This window comes from Empidonax traillii, unplaced genomic scaffold (genome assembly GCF_003031625.1).
Source record: "Empidonax traillii isolate 1590-97213 ecotype Southwest subspecies unplaced genomic scaffold, ASM303162v1 scaffold1474:size192508, whole genome shotgun sequence".
Lineage (NCBI taxonomy): Eukaryota > Metazoa > Chordata > Aves > Passeriformes > Tyrannidae > Empidonax > Empidonax traillii.
This window is the reverse complement of record NW_020956667.1, coordinates 108,509-120,025: the sequence shown is the minus strand read 5'-3', so window position 1 is coordinate 120,025 and position 11,517 is coordinate 108,509. Positions and strand designations below refer to the sequence as shown.

Genomic DNA, 11,517 nt, shown 5'->3' with positions numbered 1-11,517 from the left:
TTTAACCCAGTGAGGAGGAGCTGGAGCTCTGGGGTTTGCAGGGAAGACCAAGCCATGGGACAAGTGAGGAGCACATGGGACCTCCAGGCGGGATAAACCTGGAAAGGGGTCACCATCCGGAGGATGAAACTGTGGGCGCATAGAAGGCTGCAATTCCTGGCAGGAATGGTGTGATCCGTGCTGGGAACCCGTCTGGTGAGATGCAGGGGAGGCCCTGGAGCTCCTCCTGTGCCAGGAGCTACTCCCTGCCTGTCTGTGCCGAGCCACGTTCAACCATTTCCCATCCCACCTGCCGGGAAAGGGCCCTGGGAGCCAAGCCAGGAGCCAAGGCCAGGGGAGCTGATCCCAGTCCAGCCGGGAGAAGCCAACACGGACAGAGCTCCGGGGGGTTCAAGGCCTGGGGGGTTTCAGGTGTTGGGTCAAGCCCTGGGGGGGTTGTGGGAGCCCCAGAATGAGGGTGGGGGGTCCCTCGATGCTGAGCGGAACTGGAAGTGCTGCTGCTTCCTTCCCATGATCCCCCCACAAGCAGGTCCCATTGCCTCTCAACCCATCCCACCCCACCCCATCCCCATGCCCAGCACCCATCACCTCTCCTTCGCTTCCCAGTGACCAGCACCCATTGCCTCATCCCAATCCATTCCATTCCATCCCCATGACCAGCACTCACTGCCAGCACTCATCACATCCCATCCCATTCCATCCCGTTGGCATGACCAGCACCCATTGTCAGCACCCCTCACCTCACCCCACTCCATCTGATTCCATCCCATTACATCTCTATGACCAGCACTCATTCCCAGCACCCATCCCATTCCCACAACCAGCATCCATCCTGTCCCATTTCCATGACCAGCACCCAACCCACCCTATCCTGTTCCCAGCACCCATCTCATCCCATTCCCATTCCCAGGACTCATCCTATCCCCATCAACAACACCCATCCCATTCCATGAGCAGCACCCATCCCATCCCATCCCATCCCATCCCATCCCATCCCATCCCATCCCATCCCATCTTCCTGCCAATCCCTGGGAGAAGGTCCAGGCCAGCCCTTGGCTCCGTCGTTAGCACGGCAGGATAATTATCCCAAAGAACTTCCCGCTGGCCCACAGATCCCGTGATTTATCCACGGCCTTCGCGGGGTGGGACAGTGGAGCAGAGCCCACCCTGGTGGAAGGCAGGAGCAGGAGCCGCCGGGCTCTTGGCAGCTGCTTTTCCTGGGATTTCTCCAGCGGGAGCCGCAGGGAAGGAGGGAGGCTGGAAGCGGCCGCTGGTAAAACCTCACACGGAGTTTTCCGGCCGACACTGCTCCTCTCAACCCCCGCCGGCCGCATTTGAGGGGTCCGAGCCAGGTAATGGTGGAAAAATTCCCCAATCCGGAGGGTTAAAAGCTCCCAGCTGGAGAATCCAGATGTGCGGAGACGTCTGGGTCTGTGTCTGCAGACGGAGCAGCGGGGGGGGGGGAGGCTGATGGGTTCATGGAAAAAGGGAAAGCTGGAGCAGGCGCGGCTCCGCCAGGGAAACCTTTGGGGATGGGGAGGAACCTCCACAAAACCCGGCATGAACTCCACGGAGTTCTGTAACGTGGAAATTCTCCGGGATCTGGGAGAGGCTGAGCCGGAGTGTGATCCCACAGTACCTGCAGGGGCTGCCGGCTGTGACGTCTGGGATTCGGGGATTCCTTTAGCCACTGTTTTCAAGGAGGTTCCCAAAGCCCAGGGAAAGCTGTGGAGCCTCCAGGGCAGATCCTACAGCCGGGCTTTTCCAGGCCCAGCCAAGGAACCCCGATCCCACGTTAGAGCCTGGCAGAGATGTCCCCGTGGAGCAGGAGTGCAGGATTGGGGTGCTGGGGAGTTGTTGGGAGGGAGGGATGAGCCCCGCCGTGCCCCTGATCCCGACTCCAGGAGGGTCTCACCTGTTATCCACGGAGGGGTTGGCTCCGCTCCACACGTGGCTCCGGCGCTGGGTGGATCCAGAGGGAGCTGCTCCAGCTGGAGGTGCCCACACATCCCTTTCCATGGGGACAGGGATGCTGCCATGGCCAGGAGGGAAGGGGCTCCTCGGGACTGGGGCTGGCACAGCTTCCCCCTCTCCCTCTAGCCTCGGGAATTCCGCCCCGCTGCATCCCATGGTGTTCCCGTACATGGGATGAAGGTTCAGGGCACGTACAGGGACAGGCCCAGCCAGGCCCCCCTGGAATTCAGGCTGGGAGGAAACCAGGAAAGCCCGGCTTGTTTAGTCTGGCTCAGCCGGCGGTGTCTGCACATTCCTCAGGGATGGGAACCACCAGAGTCAGGCTGGGGGGGCCTCCCTTTTCCAAAGGGAAATGAAGTTCTTGGCTGATTTGCCAGTGGCTGCAGCATGAGAGGAAGGCTGAGGCTGGCCTGACTCCGGGAGGCCCGGCAGGATTTAGGATTTCCTTTCCCCTGGGCCCCAGCATCACTAATGCCTTTTACTTTTGCAGGATCAGCTGCTCTTCCAGCTTCTCCCTGCTTGGGAAGGGCAGAGTCCCCTGTGGATCAAACCAGGCCACAGCTCAGCTGTAAAACCCATCCCTGAAATCCAGGCTGCTCCTTCCCTGCGGATCAGGGCTCGGTGGGATCCCAGGAGTTCCAGCTGTGCCCAGACATTCCCTACATGGCCAGCCCACAGGTTTTTGGGAAGCGCTGTGGAGACTGGAGGGATCTGTCCCGGTGCTACAACCGTATGTTCCCTGGAAGTTGTCCTGAGTTGGCCCCGTGGGACCCCCTTCCCAAGGTTCCTGGAGGACAGGATTCCTAAAGATTTGCTAAATGGGGACTTTTCCCTAGGCAGAGGGTTTTGGGAAGGTGAAGGACGTGAGGAAAATCCCACTGCTCCCTCTTCCTCCCTGGGCACTCTGGAAGCACAGGAGGAGGACACGGGAGAGAGAGGCATCAGGAATTTAATGTACTTGGCACTGGAACTGTACAAGACATTTACAGAGAACCAACCCCCGTGTCCACATGCACCCTCCTCCTCATCCAGTGGCGCAGGCACGGCCATTCCAGGCGCTGGGATGGCGGGATCAGATCCCCCGCCTGGCCCTCTGCGTCGCTGCCACTCACGAGTATTTACAACACTCCCCCTCCTCTCCCTACACCTCAAACTCTTCCTCTTCCCTACCTTTCTACCACATGCAGGAATCCCTTGGTTGCCTCCAGTCCTGCCTTCCCACGGGAAGGGGTTTCATTCCCAAAAGGCAACAGTAACCCAAAAATCTACCTTTGCTCGCTGCTATTCCCCCTCTACGGCTGCTGCTCTCCCCTCCCAAAAACCCTTTACAACATCCATACAACCTTCCTACACCCCTTCTCCCTCAGCAGGGTCTCCTCCCAGCCTCTGGACTGCTCAGCCATGGAATGACTGAGGAATGCTGTGGATACACACACATCCCGACCCTCCTGGAGCACGAAGGATCGAGCGACTGGGAAGGAAAAAATGCCAAGTCTGGACAACAAAATAAAAAAGTAAAAAAAGGGGCGGGGAACCCCAAAGAAAGTAAAACAACCAAAAATCCCAAATCCCAAACTTGACAAAAAAAAAAAAAAAAGCTACTAAAAAAAAATTAAATAATTGGCAGGTTCCGAGAGCGAAAATGAGGAATGTACAAAGGACACGGGAAGATGAAAAGATTCCAGTAGGTAAATGGAGAACCTGTTGAACCTGGGCACTGGGTTTGGTTTTTCCTTTCTTTTTTTCCCATGGAAATTTGCAGGGGTTGCCACAACCACCCCCCAAAGTGACTCCAGGGCCGGAGCCCACTTGGAAAGGCTCTCCCCACAAACTTCCACTCAGCTCTTTTCCAGCCCGTGGAAATCCTTCAGGAGCCCAACCTTGGAAGCTGCCTGAGAAGGTTTCCCAAAGCCCTCCTGTGTAAAAGCAGCCCCCAGTTCAACAGTGAGTGCCCACCTGTAGCTGCCATTCCAACAACAGCCCAGGCTGTGCCCCGTGGAGCAGCTCCGGTTCCACAAATGTACACGGCGTTATTTATAAATAAACAGTTTTCCCTCGGGGAAAGGAAGGAAGGAGGGAGGGAAGGAGCCCCCTCTGGGCTCCTCTTCTCCCTACACCAGCGTTTCTTTCCGCTTCCCGCTGAGCTGCTTCTCCCTGGCTCTCGTGAGCCCGGGGGAGGGGGTGTGTGCCGCTGTCCCTGAGTCCCGGGCCGTGCCCTCGCCCAGCTCCAGGGGGGGTGTCCCGGCGCGGTGCGGCGGTGCCGGCACGCCGGGCACGGAGGGGTCGTTCTCCTCGCACTCCTCGCTGAGCTCCGGCAGCTCCTGCAGCTCGGAGGGAGGGGCAGCGCTCTGGAAGGGGGCGATGGCGCTGCGGATGCAGTTCACCCACTGCTGCTTGTGGAACACGTCGTTGGCCTGCAGCGTGTGCGACTGGCCTGCCGCGGCCTCCTGGAACCGCACCCGGAAGATGTTCTTGGCTGCCGAGAACAGGGGAGGAACACGTCAGCTCCGAGCTCGGTGTTCAGACATTGCACCGGTCACACTTCAGGGGAAGCGCCTGAAATCCCACCACAAAACCACCCGAACCCACAGCCGCTGCCCCAGCCTCGCCCCCCGCGGACGAGCCGGCTCGGGGCATACCTTTATCGGAGTTGCCGAAGGCTCCTCGGAAGGACCCTCCCATCTTCACATCCCCGTCCTGCAGGTCCTCCAGCAGCAGCTCCTGCACGGGGATGGGCTGCCGGTACACCTGGAAGGCCTGGCGCTCATTGCGGGTCACCGGCCGGGTCAGCACCAGGACGTCTTGGAAGAGGAACACGTAGAGCTTCTGGAAAGGGAAAAGCACCTTGGAACGGGAGCAAAGCCTGGCACTCTGTGTTCCAGGAGGTCACACATCCTCCCCTCTGGGACCCAGGGCTGCCTTATCTGCAGTTTCACCCTCAACAAGTTTGAGTTCTGGCACAGAGCACAATTAATTACATCAGCGGCTTTATTGTTTGACTGATCCTTGAGCTGGGAATTGTGATTTACACATGCCAAGGAGTGGGTGATTAGGAGCAATTACCTGTTCTGGCAACACAAAATGCCTCATGTGCAGAAATGCAACGGCCAAATTAAATAAAAGAAAAAAACCCAACAAACCTCCAATCAACTAAATGAAAATAAATGAAGAAAACATGTAAAGATTCTATGTTCAAACCAAGGCAGCACAAAAGGCAGCAATGCCTGCAGTCCAGCGGGCTCTTTCAGCGGCAGTGGCAGATAAAACTCCTGGCTCAGCTCAGCTCAGCGCCAAGCAGGCCTTTGCAGGAAGTCCTTTGTTTGGAGCAGAGCTCCTGAAGGGCCCTGTCAGAGCACCTGAACGCAAACAGCGGCAGGAAATCCCTCGGGATGGAGAGCGCTTTCTGGGCTCCTTTTGTGCTAATTATTTGCCAGCTTCCCAGGGCCAGCTGTGGAGCTGCCAGCAGGAAACTTTCCCTTCCACCCCAAAATCCAGGCTGCCATCAAGGGCTTTCTCCTCTGCTTTTTAAACTCAGCCTGAAGTCTAAACTATCCCAACGCTCTAACAGTCTGAACCAGCTGCACAACCTTGAGAATTGTTTCCCAGGAGCAGGAGGGACTTACATGTCCATTTTTGTTCTTCAGCTCCCCGTGGCACAGCAAAGCTTTGCTGCCTTCAATCCTTGGATCCTTCTGCTTCTCATCCAGGTACTCCAGCTTGTCGATGTAATACTGGCACTCGGACTCGCCCTTCTTCAGGTTGATGTCAGAGAGGACCCCTTGGATTATGGATATCTGGGAATCCAAAGAGATGATTAGGAGTGACCTCTGCATGTGCTTCTTCCTTAGAAGTGCTACTTCAGCGCTCCAGGTGATGGAACCCCTGTGGATTGATCCCTCACTTCCTTTCAGAGAGGGTGGCTCACACATCCGTATCCACCACAAACCCACCCCTCGGTGAAATCCAGGGGAGATCCCTGAGGGATTCAGGGAGTTTCCTGGAGCTCCAGAGGAACTCACTCCGGTCCCAACCAGCCTCGAGCCTCACTTACGGCCTCCTGCAGGATGTGGACGTCGGGGTGGTCCTTGGGCGTGTGCCGCAGGATCTCCTTGAGGAGCAGCGGATACTTCACCAGCCGGCTCCGAGGGATGTCCAGGAAGCTCCAGAGGTCCAGCTTGCGGCTGAAGGGAGACTCCAGACAGCGCTGCAGGAAGTCCTGGACCCTCCTGTCCTGCTTCTTCTGGTCCAGCAGGGCCTTGGCTGCCAGCTGGTTGCTGCAGTAGCCTTTGTAGGCATGGAGCCGTGGTAGCTGCAGGGAACAGGATATCCACGAGTCAACTCCAGTGGGAAGAGCAAATCAAATTAGGATGTTGCATGACTTACTGTGCTACTTTTCCCCATGAGAAAGCTAAGGAGTATCCCATAGTAGCCGGGGTGTTGTGAGAGCAGGGACACCCTGCACATAGAGCCTTTGCAGCTCTGGCAGCTGGGAATACCAGTGATAACACCCTGAGTGACCTTGGGGACCAAGAGCCCAGCAGATGCAGACATTCAAACACAAATCATCAACAACTGCAGTCACACCAGTGTCAGTCTCCAGGGTGACAGCAGGGCCCATCGTGGCTGAGGGAGTCCCACTGTTTCCCAAATAACCAGGATTCCCCTTCCAGTTTGTGCTCGAGGCCACAAACCCCCACAGTTCTTTGGCTCCTGGCTTTAAACGCCCCCTAAGCTCAGCTTTAGCCCGTTGTCCCCCAGTTGTGAACTCACCCACTTCACAAGAATGGGCCCAATCTGCTCCACCGTCCCATCTGGTTTTGTTGCTTCTCCTAAACTCGCCAGTAAGTCTGGAAATGAAACACAAACATCAGGAACTGTGACAATGCCCCAGCAAGTACAGAAAGCACAGCGGGAACTCTTAACCAGCAGCTGACCCAGCTGCTCTTACCCTCGTGCAGAGGAATGTAGGAATCCAAGTCTCCAAATATGTGGGTGAGCTCCTCCTCGGACATGATGGAGAGTTTCAGCATGGGATCATGGTAGGCCTGTCAGAGAACGCCACTGTTACAATTAATCCCAAAAGTTGCCCATTTCAATCTGAGGGCAGCAGACAGCAAAGTGAAACCCACAAAAACGGCGACTGGGATGTTGAAAGGGGCTGTGGGAAGACGCTGAGGACTTTCCTGCCTGAACTGGGAGAACATCTGGCAGAGGGATTCCCCAGCCAGCTCTGCAGGACTGCAAGGCTGGCCATCCCATCAGCTTTCTGGGCCAGCTGCCAAGCTGTGGACTGGGGGCCGGATAAAGCTCCCCCACGACGTTTGCAGGTGCAGAGAAACCTCAGGGTTATCTGTGATGGGATTTCTGACTGCAAAAAAAACCCACCCCAAACCCCACTCACCTTTCTGGCAAGTTTGAGGTCTTCGATCAGGTCCTGTTCTCCCCTGGACATCTCGTATATGGCCTGGCAGGAAGGGGAGAAAACATGCAGGGTCAGTTTTAAGGCCAGGCCTTCCCTGCAAGAGCCTTTTCAGCTCCCACAACATCCATCGCGTCCTCCACAGGGGCTTGGCCACTCCGTGACAGCTGGGCATGAAAACCTGGAGTAAATCCACTGCTTTCCCAGCCCCTCCCTGGCTGTGGGGAAGCCCTGCTGTCCCTGCCTGAGCCAAATCAAAGATCAGAGCCTGTTAAATCACTGCTCCAGCACACCAAACACACACACACAGCCCTGAAAAGCACGCAGGGCACGTCCCAGGGGCTGCTGGGTGGTGTCTCCTGAAGACTGGTCCAGAACTGCAGGGAAAAGGCAAGCCAAGGCTTGGCTTTAAAGCAGGAGCTTTAGGACGAAGGCAGTTGCTCAGTTTTCCCAGCTATGGGATTGCTGCAGAGCACCCAGCAGGGATTCCAGAAAGGCTGGGAAGAGTTTGGCATCTCCCAAGATAAATTCCCCCGGGACTGGGGAGAGAGGAATCCACCTTTCCCCACGAAAATCCAGGAGTAACTCTTGGGTTGGGGGTGAGTGGCATGGGAAGATGCAGCTCCCGCAGGTGGCTCTTTTCCCTTGGTAACTCTTGGGTTGGGGTGAGTGGCACGGGAAGATGCAGCTCCCGCAGGTAGCTGTGGTTCTTTTCCCTTGGGAAGGACAAAGGCAAGGAATTGCCTGCCATTCCCATCCCGGCCCACCTCCTGGCGCTTGATTTCTTTGGAGCTCAGGGACTCTTTCATGTTGACATCCAACATCTCCGACCACAGGACGCTGTTCCTCCTCTTGGGGGGCGTGGGAGCGGCAGATCTGCTGCAGGACTTGTGCGCACAGCCCGGGGATTTGCTGTCGCTGCGCAGAGTGAACGACTGCAAAGGCACAAACACAAACAAAACACTGAAAATAAGAGTAAAAAAACACATTTAAAACCCCCATAAAAAAAATTTTACAAAAAATTTTAAAAAGGTGAAGAAATTTAAAAAATAAAATAAAAAATTTAAAAAAAGGCATTAAAATATTACCCCCCAAAAGCACATTAAAAATCATAAAAACTAAAACCTAACCACATTAAAAAAATTGGGAAAAACCCTAAAAATAATTAAATCCCCGTAATTTTAGAAATACTTAACAAAATTTAAAAATTCTAAAAAATTCTAAAAATGTTTTAAAAATAATAAAAATAATTTAAAAATCATAAAAATAACAATTAAAAATTGAAAAAAATTAAAAATTTGAAAAAATTTTAAAAGTAAAAATAATTTAAAAACACATTAAAAAACGTATTAAAATTTAAAAAAATTTAAAACATTAAAAACCATTAAAAATGGTTGAGAAATTAAAAAACACATTAAAAACCATTAAAGTAATTAAAAAATGGATTAGAAACATTAAAAAATTTAAAACATTAAAAACATTTAAAAAATAAAATCAGAAAAACATTTTAAAACTTTAAAAATTTAAAAAAATTTAAAAAATTAAAACTACAAAAAGTAAAAAATTTGAAAACCACATTAAAAACATAAAAAAGTAAAAAACATTAAATTGAAAAATCAAAAAACACATTAAAAACATTACAAAATTTAAAAAACCATTAAAAATGTGAAAAATTAAAAACCTCATAAAAATTTGGAAAAAAAAAAAAAAAAAAAAAAAAAAAAAAAAAAAAAAAAAAAAAAAAAAAAAAAAAAAAAAAAAAAAAAAAAAAAAAAAAAAAAAGAAAAAAAACACCAAAACCCCAAACATGAAAAAACATTAGGGAAAAAAAATTAACCCCAACCCCACTTCCATTAACAACTTGATGCAGAATCAACCCCTCAGAAGTATCATCAGGTATTACTCTTGGAGTACAGTCCCCCAAGCCTTCCCCCCTGGGCTGTTCCCAGGGCAGACGCCCCCAAGCCCTGTTCCTGTTCCTCAGCTCCACAGCCCTGTCCCAGGCACTGTCACACACCCCCAGCCCCTGTTCCTGTTCCTCAGCTCCACAGCCCTGTCCCAGGCACTGTCACACACCCCCAGCCCCTGTTCCTCAGCTCCACAGCCCTGTCCCAGGCACTGTCACACACCCCCAGCCCTGGGGAGGGGCCATTTCCGAGGCACCAGGAAGGAAATAAAGCAGGACACGGACTGCACCTCCGAAGGAGGGTGACTGGAGCCCTTGAACTTTGTCCTGGGGATGGGCAGCGCTCCAGAGCCCGGGCAGAGCAGGGGCAGCTCTGCAGCCCCAGCACACACTTGCTCACTCATTGCCTCTCTTGGAACCAGTTTGGGTTTATTTATTCCTTACACCTTCAATAACTTGGTTATCTTCCCTCTTCTTCAGCCCTGTGGTCCAAGGCCAACAGTCTGGGGACTCTCTCTCTCTGAATCTCTACCTCTGTCTGAATCAGGTTATTGTTATTGATTATATATATAAAATAAATATAGAAATATGTTTATAAAAATATAAATTATAAAAATAGATAAACAAATGTCATTTCTTTATTATTTGAACCCTCAATAATTTGTTTCTCCCCCCTTCGTCATCCCTATGGTCCAAGTGACTTCTATCTCTGTCTGAATCAGGTTATTTTTATTTTTATTTATTATAGATAAAATACGTAAATATCTATTTATAAACATATAATACATAAAAATAAACAAATATTTTTCATTTCTTTATTGCTTAAACCCCCCATAACTTGTTTCTCCCCTCTCTCCTTCACCCCTCTGCTCCAAGTGACTATGCTGTCCTTACATCACCAATTTTCATGAGAAGCTCCCCAAAATCCCCTTTTAGCCTATTCCCAGCCCATCCCTCCTCCAAACCCGGGCATTTCGGACCAGAGGGCCAGTTGTTGATACCTGGATGGTCTGCCCGAAGCGCCGAACCGCCCCATTTCTGACAGGAGAGATCAAGTTGGCCAGGGAGGTGACCCGAGCCAGGGGCCGCACCCGTTTGTTGCTGGGCTCCTGGAAATAAAGCACAGAACAAACCGCCTGAGGCTTCTCCAGCTGCCCACGCAGGTTTCAACCAAGCCCAGCCCACTCACGGAGCGGGAAAGGCAGCGAGGAGAGCGTTTGGGAGCGGCCAAAGGAAAGCAGAGGCTGTAAATATGGGCCTGAATTAGCCCCGTGCGGAGGTTTTTTTGCCCGGCGTGAACGAGGGGAGGGAACGTCAGTGGGAATTGAAACGGGAGTCCAGCAGGGACTGGTGTGCTTTGCACAGAAATAGAGGCCAGTGGCTGTCACCTAAAGATGGAGCTGGGATGTGCTGCTCTGCTTTATCAGCTTCTCCTCTGCAGGAAGAAGGGGTTTGCCCGATTTATTTTGGAGAGGAAAGCAGCGGCGGGAGCGCAGCTCGGGCTCTCCCAACGAGCTGCAAACCACCCCAGGCTGAACGATCCTCACGCACCCCGTGCAGAAAGCTGCAAAAGCTTCACTTCCCAACGTCTCCTCCTCCTCCGGGATTCTCCCCTCGCCCCCCACAAGTCACTGCAATTTTTCTTACACGTTGTTTGGATTGGAAAGATGAAGCTTCTGCTTTTCTACCCCACTAATCCCCACCGGGAGCCCAAGCGTAGCCTGACCCGAGCGCTGCCAAGGAGGACGGAACGCCCCGTGGAAACCTCCCACTTCAGCCCAGCTCAGGTTTTCAGCTCTGCTGCCAAGTCTGCCTGTTGTACACCCACAATGTGGTGTGCTGGGGGCTGTGCAGGAAAGGTGTGCACAGGGGGAAGGGATGGACCGGGATTTAAAGCTTGGAGCGGTGTCCTGGTGCTCCCAAACATCCGTGTGTTGGACGTGACTCGGCACAAGGACATTTCTTAAGGTGAAGAGCAGAGATGGAAGCAGCCACTTTTGGGGGTCACCTCAGTTAAAACTGGTTAATTGCTGTTGAATTTCTCATCTTCTGTTTCAAAAGGCAAAAGTCTGAGGAGGCTGCTTAGGCCCTGTCTCAATTTCCAGCCCAATTCGGTGCCCAAATCTTTGCTCTGGGCAGCGACAGCAACAACAAATTGTGAAAATGAAAAGCCAAAAAAAAAAAAAAAAAAAAAAAAAAAAAAAAAAAAAAAAAAAAA

The 11,517-nt window shown here is 52.3% G+C and overlaps 1 protein-coding gene across 1 annotated transcript in view; it reads right to left on the bottom strand.

Annotated features, from left to right (window-relative positions):
- Positions 1 to 3,984: 3,984 nt before the first annotated feature.
- Positions 3,985 to 11,517, bottom strand: part of NET1 (neuroepithelial cell transforming 1) — an 11,073-nt gene continuing 3,540 nt past the window's right edge. The window contains exons 2-10 of the mRNA XM_027907462.1: positions 10,301 to 10,408; positions 8,161 to 8,328; positions 7,376 to 7,438; positions 6,923 to 7,019; positions 6,745 to 6,821; positions 6,026 to 6,283; positions 5,598 to 5,768; positions 4,614 to 4,800; positions 3,985 to 4,450 (exon numbers count right to left, since the gene is read on the bottom strand). Of these exons, the coding sequence (XP_027763263.1) occupies positions 4,086 to 4,450; positions 4,614 to 4,800; positions 5,598 to 5,768; positions 6,026 to 6,283; positions 6,745 to 6,821; positions 6,923 to 7,019; positions 7,376 to 7,438; positions 8,161 to 8,328; positions 10,301 to 10,408 (1,494 nt within the window). The 3' untranslated portion in view covers positions 3,985 to 4,085. The remainder of the gene's footprint in view (positions 4,451 to 4,613; positions 4,801 to 5,597; positions 5,769 to 6,025; positions 6,284 to 6,744; positions 6,822 to 6,922; positions 7,020 to 7,375; positions 7,439 to 8,160; positions 8,329 to 10,300; positions 10,409 to 11,517) is intronic.